Source organism: Leopardus geoffroyi, chromosome B2, assembly GCF_018350155.1.
Source record: "Leopardus geoffroyi isolate Oge1 chromosome B2, O.geoffroyi_Oge1_pat1.0, whole genome shotgun sequence".
NCBI lineage: Eukaryota > Metazoa > Chordata > Mammalia > Carnivora > Felidae > Leopardus > Leopardus geoffroyi.
In genome coordinates, this window is record NC_059332.1 from 144,313,960 (window position 1) to 144,327,916 (window position 13,957).

Genomic DNA, 13,957 nt, shown 5'->3' on the forward strand with positions numbered 1-13,957 from the left:
GAGTCCCAGAAACAAAAGGGCCTCTCCCGTGTGCAAATGCAGGGACCCGCCCTGGATGTCTGTGCCCTCCCAAGGCTGACATGGGGGGGTGGGGGAGGCGTTTCCTGTCTGGTAGCATTTCGCTGTCCTCCGTCAGCAGTTCTGGCCGGGACTCCCGGGGTCCCGCCCTGCGCCCAGACAGCCCCCTTGACCCCGTTCCCTGCGTGTCAGGTTGTTTTACAACCGAGCAGCTGGGAGCCCGCCCTGGTCAGGTGATGGTGCCGGGTGGAGTCCCATGGGGTGCTGGGAAACTGCCTGTGTTGGGGCGGGGAGATGGGGAAGTGGGTTTGTTTGGGGAGCTTGGCTCTCCCACCACCCTGGTCGGTCCGTGTGCCCCAGGCTTTTAAAGGTCTGGTTAGCCTGTTCCCCCGTGGAGGGCAAGGGGGCCAAGATGAGGGCCTGGGGGGGCCCGGCCACCACAGGCTGCCCCCCCTACCCGCCCCTGCCCCCAGAGCAGCCCTGGGGCTGGCACGCAGGCCAGGCGGACGGGCTAAGGGAGCTGCTGCTTGAGCCTGGCCTCAGAGGTCAGCCCGGCACGCAGGGCCCCAGAGGGGCGAGTGTGGAGTGCGGTTAGCCAGCCCCAGGCCACGTGAGCAGCACTGCACGTGGGCTCGCAGGCCTTTCGAGGCCCTGCTGCTCCCAGGAACATTCCCTCCTTGTCTCCCAGGAGCCATTTCTCCTTGTCTGTTCCTGTGGAGCCACACGACCACAACCCTAGCTGGATGAGGCCGCATACTCGTCTCCCGGCTTCTGGGGGGACCCTCTGCGGGTCTGGGCAAGATGGGCCTCAGCCCACGTGGTTCCTGCAGCTGCGGGCCTGAGGGTCCCCGTCAGCCGGTGGCGTCTCCCCTCCTTGCCTTGTGGACTCCCCCGCAGGGCCACCTGCTTCATCAAAGCCAGCAGTGGGATGAGGGACGCCGGGCCAGGCGGCTGTGAAACCGCGCTCGATGGAGTCCTGGGAGTGGCATCGCCACATTTGCTGTGTTCCGTGGGGACAGGCCAGTCTCAGGTCCCGTGCCTACTCCAGGGTGCGCGTGCCAGGAGGCAGGGTCTTCGGGCGTCACCTTCCCATCCCTGCCTGCCACACCCTTTCTGCCTTTCATCACTTCCTGCTCCCCCCCCCCCCCCCCCCCACCAACCTATCAACCTACTGGCCATAAGGTTCACGGCTGGCTGAGAAGCCAGTTTTGGGGGCTCCCCTAGTGCCCTCTGCTTGAGCTGACCCTTTGTGAGTCTATCCCCCCGAACGGTATGCTGTTTGGAGTTAGAAGCTGCCCCATCTCTGTGTCCCAGAGCCTGGCACGGACTGAGACGTACAAGGGCTTGGTGAATATTCCTTGAATGCAAAAAGCAAACTGACAGGAGTTGGTGAACTAAGGGCCGGCTAATAAATTCGGGATGTTGCTCTGGAGCGGAACAAGACTCAAGTTCAAGGACAGTGGGAACTCGGGAGGTTGCCGTTGGCTCCCCAAACCTCTGTTTTCCTAGCTGTGCCGTGAGGAGAGTCGTAGTGTTGACCTTGAAGGCTGTCACGACCTGGTAACAATTCAGAGCCCCGAATTGAAGGCTGATGCTTTTGTCATTGCTGAGTCTGAAGCTCGTTCATGGCTCCCTTTTCCACAAGATGCCGGCCCGCAGGGCCCTTGGGGACAAATAGGACGCAGTGCTCAGCCGAGCCACGCTTGGGGCCAGGCCAGCTAGGTGAAAGGAGTGTGCGTGCTGGATCACACAGCACCTGAAGCTGTGATACCTTTGACTTATCTGAATTATAAAAAGAAGTTTTAAAGTAATCTCTCTGGAAGAGCCCTAAAGAGACCACTCCGGGGTGGGGAGGGGGGGTTACCTGGCAGGCTCTAGTTTTTCCCTCTAATGCCAAGAGAATTAGAACCCCAGCCTCGTGGCCTTGCTTCCTGGCCAAGCCATTTGGACACTCACCCCCCTGCCTCTCACGCTTGCTGGACACCCGCACCACGGGGTGAAAGATTATTTCCAGTTGGTTGGCTTCCAGGTAGAGCATGCTTGGACAGCAACTTGATTTCAAACCAGCCCATTGCAGAGAAGCCCACACAAAACATTGACCTTGGCCACCGCGGCCGAGGCAGTTTGGCCAAAGGGATGAGGGTGCCGGTCCAGTCATGCCCACTGTGGATGACATTCTGGAGCAGGTTGGGGAGTTCGGCTGGTTCCAGAAGCAAGTCTTCCTGACCCTATGCCTGCTGTCAGCTGCCTTTGCCCCCCTCTACGTGGGCATCGTCTTCCTGGCCTTCACCCCGGATCACCGCTGCCTGAGCCCCGGGGTGGCCGAGCTGAGCCGGAGATGCGGCTGGAGCCTGGCAGAGGAGCTGAACTACACAGCGCCGGGCCCGGGGGCCGCGGGCGAGGCGTCCCCTCACCAGTGCCGCCGCTACGAGGTGGACTGGAACCAGAGCGCCCTCAGCTGCGCGGACCCCCTGGCCGGCCTGGCGGCCAACAGGAGCCACCTGCCGCTGGGCCCCTGTCGGCACGGCTGGGTGTACGAAACGCCCGGCTCGTCCATCGTGACCGAGGTGAGAGCTGGCCCTGTGTTTTGGGGGGCAGCTGGGTTTTCGGGACACGGGGGAAGCAGGGAGGAGAGTTCGATTCACTGAGCACTTAGAACGTGTCCAGTTCCGTCCCGGGCACTTTGCACGCTTCCCTTGCGTAGCCCTCCGCAGACCCTGGGTGATGGTGAAGGAGGCTGAAGGTCAGAGCAAGCCGGGCTGAGCCAGATCGTTTGAACACGGGTCTACGGGGAGAGACGGGTTTCTCTTCTTTCTGCCCCACCGGCCTCTTCCTCCAAGAGCCTGCTGAATTCGCTTGGGGTGTGGCTTCCCTACCGTTAGAATTAGCGGGCTCCCCCTTCCTCCACTCAGGAGGCACGCGCCTGTGGGGGCTGAACGTGGCTGGGGAGCTGGGGAGGCCTCCCTGGCTTTGGAGTCAGACTGTTGCAATCCCGGCCATGTTCCAGATGAGCTGGGTGTCACTGCGTGGGTTACCCGGCATCTCTGAGCCTCAGCTTCCTCATCAGTAAACCCGGGACGGCCGTGACCCACAGGGGCCGGAAGTTCAGCTGAGGCTGGCGGAACCGCTGACAGACCGGAGCTGAGCTGCACGAGGTGGCCTCACAGGATGCGGTGGTGGTGTCGAAGCGCCCTGCTCGCCTCGTTCGGGGGGTTCTTTCTGTGTTGTGCCTTGAGGATATTTTAGTAAAAAGCTACCCGGTTTTTTCCCTTCATGCATCCTTTTGAAAGCGATGGGTTTCCAAGGGTTCCAAGGCACCCTTCAATGACAGACGACCAGCGAGGCACCTCCCCTCCCAGGGACACCGAACTGCCCAGCGCTCTGGCTGGGAGTCTAGAAGCATACCAAGACAGAGAAGTATTTGTTCTCCGTGACTGAGAGCCACTCCACTAGTAAACGGGCAGAAGCAGTCGGTCCTCCATCTATTTACTCCCCCATCTGTTCACTCAGTAAACGTGGCTGAGCCTTTGCTCCGCTCCAGCACTGCCGCGGTGCTGGGATGGAGACAGGGAGAAAGCTGGGCGCTTCTCTCCAGGAGCCTGGCATCTCCGGGGCAGTGAGGGAGGCGGGGAGAACAAGGCCTGTGCCCGGGACCACGTGTGGGCAAGCACACGGGGCAGCGGGCTCCAAGGAGGCGTCCCCGAGCCACCGAACTTATCACGGGTGCCTTCTGGAGGGAGGTGGCATTTGATTGGAGCCTCGGGTGTATCCTGAGCGGCAAGGAGAGGAACAGGACAGGGAGGGGGAGCGCGGGCCCGGGCTCAGGGGAGAGGGAGCTCGTGCCACGCTGGGGACAATGAACTGTTACACTGTCCTCCCGAAAGGAAAGGTCGCCAGATAAAACACAGGACACCGAATTAAATGTGAATTTCAGATAAATGACCAACGCTTTTTAAAAGATAATCATGTCTCAGATGTTGTGCAATATTTGATACTGAAGCAGGGAATACAAATATTGCGTGGGCAGTGCCCATATTGAAAAATATACATATATGTGTGTTGTTTATCTGAAATCCGAATTCAACCGGGCACCCTGTGTTGTCGTCGTCGTTGTTTTCTTCCTAAACGTGGCAACAAATGAGGAAATTTGGTCTTGTTTAGGCAGAGGAGCAAGGCGGTTTAGTTCTAGCTGGACCTTGGGAATGGCCTGGAGGCGTCCCCAGAGGTCAGGAGGGCTCAGGTGGCCCAGAAATGAGCCCCGGTGGAAGGGTCAGCCAACGTGGTTGTTGCAGGAACAAAAGTTAGAGTGGCCCTGAAGAGACACAGGCCTGGCCTGGGCTGGCGGGGAGGGACCCCAGCTCGCCTGAGGGTTCTTGGGGGGTGGGCGAGGGGGGCTACTGAATCTGAGCCTGGACCACGGGAGAAGGAGCGGTTTGGGAGGTGGGGGTGGCAGACACAGAGGGGAGGAGCGGATAAGGGAGGACTCCAACGCAGGAGGACTCAGAACGCTCCAGAGCCGGGGCGGGGGGGCGGGGGGGGCTCCCTGTGCGTGGCAGTAGGGGTCCGCTTCCACAGGACCCCAGATCTAAGCCCTGGCAGGAATTGAGGGGCTCCTGGAACCCTTGTGCTCAGGGGGAGCGGGGAGGAGGTGGCTGTCGGGTACAGAGTGCATTTGGGGGGGATCCGGTCCCTGGAAGCGATGCCTTCTCCTCTCACCCTCCCCCCCGTGATTGCTTCAAAGCCCTTTGCCTCCACTCCTCATCCTAAACTGAAGCTTGTTCTTGGGGGATTCACCTTGGGGATTTATTTCTGCAAAAATAATCTTTAACTCAGCCTTGCCTTGGACATTGGAACTTGCTCGAAGGAGGTGCTGAGCCAGCTTGTTTGAACACCCAGCCTCACTTCCCCTCCAAGCCAGAGACAGCGGCTGGGCTCCGCCTGGGGAAGGAATGTGCTGTTTCCTGACTTTTTTGCCTCCCCTGTGTGTGTGTGTTGGGGGGGGTGGGGGCTGGCCCTGTCGGCTGCAGCCCCACACTGGGCTGGGGGGCCCCACTCCAGGGTGGGAAGCCCTGTCCTCCCCTGCCTATGGGCAGGAGCGAGAGAAAGGCCTCAGCCCGAGGTCATGGGACCTAAAGTTACATCATAGTTTCCAAACTCGCCTGGTCCCCGAGATCTCCTGGCTTCTGGTCTGTGATCTGCCGAGACAGGACCCACAGCAATCTGTACTCGGACGAGGACCCTGGGGGACTCCTGTGATCAGACGAGCTTGGACAGCACTGCCCACGGGTTTCTAGGCTGCCCAACACACCAGGCCCAGCAGGAGCCGTGACTGGACTCAGAGGCGCATCCGGCGCCCCCCTGGGGCTCAACACAGCCCTGGGCTTTTCCGAGGGCTGGGCCTGCCCTCCTGGTGTGCACACATGTACTAGAGGGCAGTGGTTGGGTGTGAGTTCGGGGGCCACGGGGCATGGCAGGTGACTCTAGCATAGTGGGAGGGGCGGTGGCGGGGCAGAGATCTCAGCAGGAGGCAGTGGTAGCAGGTAAAGCGGGGGTCCCTCCCACTGGCCCTGTGAGCCCCCAGCTTGTGCACAGTCCAAGGGCAAGATGTCATCCAGGGCATTTCAGGAAGCATGGCAGGGACATGTTACAGACTCGCTCTTGGCGAAGATTAGAACAAAAGACAAAAAACAGGGCTCTGCGGCTTCGGTGCAGTCTCGTAGACACTGAATGTGGTCTTGGAGAGCGTGGCGGGGAGGCTACAAAAAGACAGTTGGACAATTGGAGATACAGAGCCTGGGGCAGCCAGATAACACTCCAGAGCCGTCCGTCCCTCTGCCTTCTGACGGCGGGGCCCGGGGCAGCCAGGGAAAACCAAAGAACCGCAGGGTGAGCTGGGTGAGGAGGGTGTGCAGCTGAGGGGAACGAACACCCCGGTCGGGACGGGGAACTTCAGAGGTGCCGGGAGGTATCTTGTCCTCCCAGGGCTGAGCCACCACGGGAGCGGACCGATGGGTCTGGGCATAAATAGCAGGTGACAGGCAGGCTCATTATGAGTTTCTGAAAGTCAGGTGGTATGTGGGACGCCGGGGTGGCTCAGTCGGTTAAGCGTCCGACTCTCAGTTTCGGCTCAGGCCGCGATCTCACGGTTTGTGAGTTCAAGCCCCACATCGGGCTCCGTGCTGTTGGCATGGAGCCTGCTTGGGATTCTCTCTCTCCCTCTCTCTCTCTGCCCCTCTCCCTGCTTGCACACTGTCTCTCTCAATCTCAAAATGAAAAACATGGAAGAAAACCTTCTAAGAGTTAAAGGGTTTGTTATTTACCAAAATCATTTTCACGTTTCCCCCTCAGTGCTTGCGTAGCTCTGTGAGCGGGACAGGATCAGCTCAACGCATCCGTTTCAGACTGGGAAACTGAGGCCCAAAGTGGCTAAGTGCCTTTCCTGCTGTCACATCCCACAATGTTGTCTGGTAGGGTGGGGCCGTGAATCCAAAGTAGCTAGAGCGGCACAGAGATTGGGAGAAAGGAGGGATGTGCCCCTAGACGCCGCCTAGTTAGGGCTGCACCAGGACCGGGGAGGGCGCCAAGGCCCGGCCGCGGAGGTCCATACTTACATCTACCTTCTCTGAGCCCCAAAGAGGGAGTGGCAGTGTCTCCTCATCATGCCCGTCCAGTGCCCAGGCGTGTGCTCTCTACGGTGGGACGTCCCCTATAACACAATAAGGCCCTTCATCAGACAGTTCTGTCCCGTCTTTGCCTCTGCCTCCCTCCTGCTCAGTCCCTCCCCTCTCTGGTTCTTGGCACGTCGGTCCCTCCGGTCCCTCCGAGTCTCCAGCTCCCCTGCCCCCCCCCCCCCAAGGACACTAATACCCAGGCTGCTCCCACTAAGCCCGCCTTCCTGCGATCGTGTCCTCGCTCAGCCCTTCCTGTTCACACGGCAACATCAGTCACAACGGAATCTATAGAATTATTGGTGGACTTGACATAACGAAAGGTGTAATTAACAGGCACTTAATTGAGGGCTTTTGACCAATTTTGGAAAACATGTTCTGTTTATTTTGCTACACTTCCGTCTTGAGGAAGTTACTTTGCTGTACTCCTTTCTAGAAAACTTACCTGTTGGCCATGTTGTCTTTTGATAATCGACTATCAGTGTCAAAGCACTGGACGGTAGCTTCTTTAATATATAGTGAGGGTAAAGCAAAGATATGAGGTCCATAATGATATTAACCGAGATTTGCCAGAAACTTTGAATTTGTCTTACAAACACGCGGTAAGAGAAGATGACCTGAGACGCCTTCGGATGTCACACGTTGTGTTAAACGTTTACTCTGTCCGGAGGGAAGGCGGAAGGTGTAGTTTGACTCACAAGCGGTCTTGTGTTTTCGGCCCCTCCGACTGCGGTGTGGACCTGTGCAGTTCAACCTGGTGTGTGATGACTCTTGGAAGGTGGACCTCTTTCAGTCCTGCGTGAACGTGGGCTTCTTCCTGGGCTCTCTGGGTGTCGGCTACATCGCAGACAGGTACGTGAAGGCCAGTCCACCTGTACGGAGCGGCAAGGCCGTGTGGAGGGTGGATCAGAGGGGTCAGTGATGGAAGAATCTGGCCAGTTGAAATCTCCCACGGAACTTGACGGGGAAAAGACGTGGTAGCTAGTGCTTTGGACGAGGTGGGGCAGCAAGCCGGAGTAAGGTTGGGGATTTAGGATGGATTTCAGGGGTCGACGCACCACGCAGATTGTGTAGTTGGGGTGGTGGCCTGAGAGAAGGTGGGGACAAAGCCAAGGTTTATGTGTCAGGCAGGTGGATGAGGTGAGGGCGGGGCTATTTTTCGAGGCGGGCCTGAGTCGGGTAGAGGCCGACTTCACTGTAGCTCTCTGTGGGGGGAGGGGGTGGGAGGCCGTCCCGAGTTGTGTCCCCGCAGCGCTAACATCACAGCTGTGCTAACAGTGGCCCGGGAGGCACCGAAGAGATGTCAAGGAGGCAAGTGGATACACGAGTTGCACTCAGAAGAGAGTTTCGCGCTCGAGATACATCTTTGGGCTTTGTCAGCAGGCACTGGTATTTAACGCCGTAAACCGTGTTTGAGATCAGCTAGCAGAGTGTGTAGAGAGGTGGACAGGTTGATAGGGAAGGAGTGGTGGCAAAGGAGATTTGGAAGAAATGACAGGTGGCGGGGTTGGTGCCCAGCCGGAGAACACAAGGCGAGGCTTGCTCAACGAGGAAGAGCACTCAACACCTGTGCACGTGGCCCCACGAGTGCCAGCGACAGGGACGGTGTCGGGAAGGCTAAAGAAGAGCGAGAGAGGAGAAAGCGGAGGCTGTGTGTGTGGGCAGCTCTTTGAGGCCAGTGGGCTGCGAAGGACAGGGGGAAAATGAGGGGTCCAGGATGGGGACGACCGCATCACAGAGTGCAGGGGTGGGGGTGGGGGGACCGGAGGGGTAGTGGGGGGGGGGCTGGGCTCCAGTGACAGGGACGCAGCCTTCGGTCAGAAGCACAGGAGAAAAGACGGGGAGGTCGACGTGGATGCCATTAAGCCTGGTTGTTCTGAGGTGAGAAGGGGTGAGTGTTGGACGGGAAGTTTCTATCTCAGTAAAGGACAAGGGCATTTATGGGCTGGTGTGGAGGCGCGCTGGGCAGGGGCAGGAGTTTGAGGCCAGGAGGCAAGGAGAAGCAGGATGAAGGGCCGTGTGGGTGTCTAGGACGCAGGGAGCAGGGTGGGGCCCTCTGGGGGTGGGGACCAGGTGGCTGTGACCGCACCGAGGTTGGTCCCTTAGAGACAGTCAGTAAAGCCCCCTACTGGGATGAAGTGTTAGCAAATAATTTGCCCATTTCGTTCGTGAAAAAAGGAAAGGGAAATAATCCTCAACAGTTACACCACGAGAACTGAATGTTTTCCCGGAAATGTTGACACAGCTGATAAGACTTGCGTGGGGGTGCGCCCCACTAAACCCTGTATAACACAGTCTGCCAGATACAAAGGCAATGAGAGGGGACCCGCGTGGGACCCGCAGAGCCGCTGGGGGAGCCCCCCTTTAGGCTGAGATGCCAGATGGCCGAGAGCGTCAGGATTCTGGATTCCTCGCTACAGTGTGAATTAACGAACCTCGGAGGGGCCGCTGTTCCCTGAGGATGACAAGGTCGGGCCCTGAGGGGGACAGCCCCTCCGGAGAGCAGTGACGTGTGCCTCCCGACCGGGACCCTTGCTGCCCCGTGGTGCCCACCTGACCCCAAATACTCAACGGCCCCACCTCAGGTCCCTGTCTCCCTGCCTCTGAAGGTTTGGCCGCAAGTTATGTCTCCTGGCCACCACCCTCACCAGCGCCGTCTTGGGCGTCCTCACGGCCGTGGCGCCAGACTACACGTCCCTGCTGCTGTTCCGCCTGCTGCAGGGGCTGGTCAGCAAGGGCAGCTGGACGTCCGGTTACATCCTGAGTAAGTATCCGCGGGGCTGACTTTCCACAGAGGTCGGGTGGGCGAGAGGAAGGGGGTGGGGCCGAACATGGAGGTGGGTCTGGGGGGAGAAGGCAGGTTTGCAGGGTCTGGAGACATTGTGGTCACTCTAGTTGTATGTGATTGTGTGACTGGGGCAGGGGCATTACGTGGGGATGGCCTGCTTCCTTCCTTCCTTCTTTCCTTCCTTCCTTCCTTCCTTCCTTCCTTCCTTCCTTCCCTCCCTCCCTTCTTTCCTCCCTCCCTTCTTTCTTTCCTCCTTCTTTCCCTCTCTACTTCCCTCCCTCCTTTCTTTTCCCTTTCCCTCCCTCCCCTTCCTTCCTTCCTTCCTTCCTCCCTTCCTTTGTCTGAGAGACACTTAAACAACCACTTAAATAGATCAATCTTTCCATATCAACTCATCTATTTGGAAAAAGATTACAGTTGACGTGTTTACAGCAGGGGGAGGGGCAGGAAGGGGGGGTCAGGTAAGAGAGTATTTTAACATTTTAAATAAGAAAGAACCAGCACCTCCTGAAAAGAAATACAACTCAACTGGTTTGAACCACTTGAAAATTAGGAGAGAAAACGAAGAGGAGATAAGAGAAGAGAGAAACTTTTTTTTTTTTTTAATTGAGCTGTAAACCACTGTAATTCTACACTTTTTTCTTTCAAGTTTTTCTCTGAAGGGTGAGAAGAGAGAATGAAAATTACTTTCTTGGAAGGAGGCAGTATAAAAGAGCCGTCTTTGCTTTCCTCAGCCCATAGGTGGGCACTTCAGACAGCAGCGAGGATAATCCACAGTTGTGCTCATTTGTAGCGAACAGAAAAGAAAAAGTGATGCCCTTCCGCCTCTGAAGACGCTATCCTGTGTCTTGGCATTCTGGGAAAGGGTTCACTAACCAAGAGAAAGCATGTTTCTCCCCCTAGAAACTGGTGCAGATGGTTTTGTTTAATCGGTTCGGGTCATACGTATTGGCCACGTGTATGTTCAATATGTGCTATTTGGCACATGGTGAAGAAGATGAACTTGGGGTCACACGTCGGCTGCCCAACACTGACCGGCCGTGTAATCTTGGGCGAGTTCCATAATCTCCGGCCTCGATGCCCTCATGGGTGGGGGGGGGGGGGGTGGCGGTGCCCTGAGCGGATGAGCCACACAGGTGGCGCTCGGAGCGATGCCTGCCCCGTGCCCGGCCCTGCCTGGTTCTGTTGCTGCAGGGTGGTCACTAGGGCGGGGCTGGGGCACTAGGGTAGAGGAGGCATCCTTCCTCCCTGCAAGGAGCTCACACGCTGGAGAGAACGACAGATGCCCGAGCGGGTACCTGGGTGGGGTGAGGGCCCTGCCTCCGAAGGTTTTCCCCACTCACTTATGGGTCACACCCCCCACCCCGGTCCCCCCCCCCCACTTCGCCACCCCGTCCTCCGCCAGTGGCTCATTGGCCTCCTTTGTTGGCTCCTCTTCTTCTCCCCGATCCTCCCATCCCTCAACAGGGCGGGACCCAGGATGTTGTCCTCTCCAACCCTACACCTGTTACACCTGCCGACCCCCACCCCAGCCCCCAGTCTGTAAAGTGCCGTCTGTCCAGCCGCTCGGACCTGCCCTCTTGCGGTCGGTCACGGCCTCCGCTTTCCCACTCCTGTGTCTGCCTCCTTGGGGTCCTGCTGTCACTGTCACAGCACACCCGGACCCACCGTCTCTTCCTCCGCCGCTGCCACTGGGCCCGGGCCAACACTGTCCCTTCGCCTCCACGTCGGTCTCAAGTCTCAGCTCAGCAGCAGACGTGGGAGTGCGTTTGCCCCTCAAGGGACCGGCTCTGCGTTTCGTGCCATGCAAGCCAGCCTTCTCTGAGCCCCCCATGGCCTCGCCCGGCCCCCTGCCCTGGAGATCCCCGTCCTTAGCTCCTCTGCCTGGAACTTCACCCTTGAGGTCCGCCCCATGGCACCGCCCTCTGGCAAGCTGCGTTCCCTGACCCTCGACTGTCCCGATCCCCTCCCACCAGTTAACGTTTCGCTCCCCCCGTGGCATACGGTTTACTCATTGGCCGCGTGTGCCCTCGGCCCTCTCCCTCGAGGAGGAGGGGTGCGTGGGCCGCCACTGCCCATGTGGCTGCCACAGACCCCAGGCACGCAGACTGGTGCCGGGTCCCTCACTAAGTCCGTGAGCACTCCTGGGGCCGAGGGAAATGTCATAGCTCAGCCCGGAGCTCGTGGGGCCAAGCTCTGGGGAGGAGAGGCGGAAGGTGTCAGGCAGACTGGATCCTGAGTGCGTGACGGGCAGTACGGATGGCAGATGGGGGAGTTTGAGAAAGGACCAGCTCGAGAGAGGCTGGGACGAAGGGCGGGGTGTCTCCGGGAGCCTCGATCAGCAGGACTTGGGAAGGAGCCTGGGGTCAGGCAGGCAGCGGCGGGGGGGGGGGGGGCATGGGGTGGGGGGCGGGCGCAGGGGCTCACCGGGGAGGAAGGAGCCAGAATATGACTCATCTCGTGTCTCAGTCACAGAATTCATGGGCTTGGGCCACAGGCGAACCGTGGCGATCCTCTACCAGACGGCCTTCACGGTGGGGCTCGTGCTGCTCTCGGGAGTGGCCTACGCCATCCCTCACTGGCGGTGGCTGCAGCTGGCCATCTCTCTGCCCACCTTCCTCTTCCTGTTCTACTACTGGTACGTGGGTCCCCCGAGGCGGCCCCGGCTCCTCTGTCCAGCCCCGGACCCCTGCGCGGTGACCCCGGCTGCCACACGGGCCGTCCTTCACATGGCCGCGGTGGCCACGGGCACGGGCATAGGGCTGCTGTCACTCTCTGTGCCACTCGGGGTGGTCCGTGTTCTGACAGCGGCCCTCATTCCATGGGGAGCTAGCCTCAAACGGGGCCTCTTTAAATTCGCAGCCCCTTAGATAGAGAGGCAACGCTTCCAGTCCCAACCCCACCTAGCCACTTGGTAGGCATTTGCTGTTGGTTGAATGAATGAATGAATGAATGAACGAGCGAATGGGGAATGTGCACGTTAGGCCATTGTGAAACAAACCGGCCCAAATGAGCTGTCGATCTCACTAGCTGTCGGCGCTTGGCAGGGTCCCCAGGGAGAAGCATCCGGACAGATGAGTTCTGATGGTGGGGCAGGGAAGGGGTGCAGAGAGGGCTGCGGACAGAAGTACCTCAGCCCTGCCCCTGTGGTCACCGTTCTGCTGAGGGCAAACCTCATCTGTGGGCGGCACCGCGGTAGACCCAGCCTCTCTCAACAAGGGCCGACTAGGGGCGGCACACTTGTGCTCAGGACCAGCCTGCTCTCTCCTCGCCAGGCTGCAACCAGGGGCTCTCCGGGGGGGGGAAAGGAGGGTCAGGCGGGGTGGGGCCACGCCAGAGTGTGTTCAGAAGACCTTCAGCCAGAGATGCTCAGTCTTCGAGTTGTAACATCCTTACCTGGTTTGAAATGGACAGCCTGCTATCTCCCCGGTGTTAAAGGAAAGTGAGTATGGTTTATTTAGTTTGGGAGGTATTTTGAGCCTTGTTCGACCGCCCTCGAATTACACGGAGACACCTGCTGTAGCCCAAGGGGTGGGGGGGCACACGGAACGTCCATTCTGGGTGAGGAACAGGGCTCCCAGCTTCCAGCAAAGAATGGGGCCCCTGCTCCATGAAATGCAGGCCACATAGGAAAGCGGTGGTTCCCTTTTGGCCCCTAAATCTTAGCAGGTGGCAGTGAGAGTGTGAGGGGCCCGCAGAGCTCCTTCGTGCGCCCCCTGAGCCAACACAGGGTGAGCCCAGATCCTCGTCCGCTAGCTGCTTGAGGACTGACAGTCCCCACGTGAGGCGGGTGGGTTGCTCAGAGCAACATCGCTCTGACCAGGGCTTAAAATGGGACGCGCTCTGGGGAAGGTGCCACGGAGTGACGATCTGTGTCTGCAGGTGTGTGCCCGAGTCTCCCCGCTGGCTGCTGTCGCAGAAGAGAAACGCGCAAGTGATGAAGATAATGGGCCACATCGCCCGCAAGAATGGGAAGCTGCCACTTGTTGATCTGAAGGTGATGTGCTAGCAAGGGCTTCCTCACATCCCTGAATTTGGGGGTCGGGTTTATGATTTAGAAAGTGCTTCTGGGGCTGCCTTGAGAAGCCGGAAGGCACGGGAGGCAATGGGGGTGATGAGTGCCGAGCACAGGAAGGGCAGTGGCTCAAGGCGGGGCGGGGTGGCTCTGAGGGCTTCTTCGGCTCCCCCCGCAGTTAGGATGTGGCTGACGCTCTCCGTGTCCCTCCTAGATGCTCTCGCTCGAAGAGGACGTCACCGAGAAGCTGAGCCCCTCCTTTGCAGACCTGTTCCGCACGCCACAGCTGAGGAAACACACCTTTATTCTGATGTACCTGTGGTAAGGGGCCCTCCCTGTGCCTTCCCTGCCAGAATCGGTGAGCCTGCCCGGACGCCGGGGTACAAGTTAAAGACAGCGGAGCAGGGCGCCCGGGTGGCTCGGTGGGTTGAGCGGCCGGCTCTTGACCTCGGCGCAGGTCGTGGTCTC

The 13,957-nt window shown here is 59.1% G+C and overlaps 1 protein-coding gene across 2 annotated transcripts in view; it reads left to right on the forward strand.

Annotated features, from left to right (window-relative positions):
* The first annotated feature begins 1,962 nt into the window (after window positions 1-1,962).
* SLC22A1 (solute carrier family 22 member 1) overlaps window positions 1,963-13,957 on the forward strand; it is a 29,992-nt gene continuing 17,997 nt past the window's right edge. The window contains exons 1-6 of one of the 2 annotated variants that reach the window (XM_045500204.1): window positions 1,963-2,585; window positions 7,435-7,538; window positions 9,296-9,450; window positions 11,944-12,112; window positions 13,357-13,471; window positions 13,704-13,810. In XM_045500204.1, coding sequence (XP_045356160.1) covers window positions 2,175-2,585; window positions 7,435-7,538; window positions 9,296-9,450; window positions 11,944-12,112; window positions 13,357-13,471; window positions 13,704-13,810 — 1,061 coding nt within the window. In that variant the 5' untranslated portion in view covers window positions 1,963-2,174. The remainder of the gene's footprint in view (window positions 2,586-7,434; window positions 7,539-9,295; window positions 9,451-11,943; window positions 12,113-13,356; window positions 13,472-13,703; window positions 13,811-13,957) is intronic. The other variant, XM_045500203.1, reaches the window with a different exon arrangement.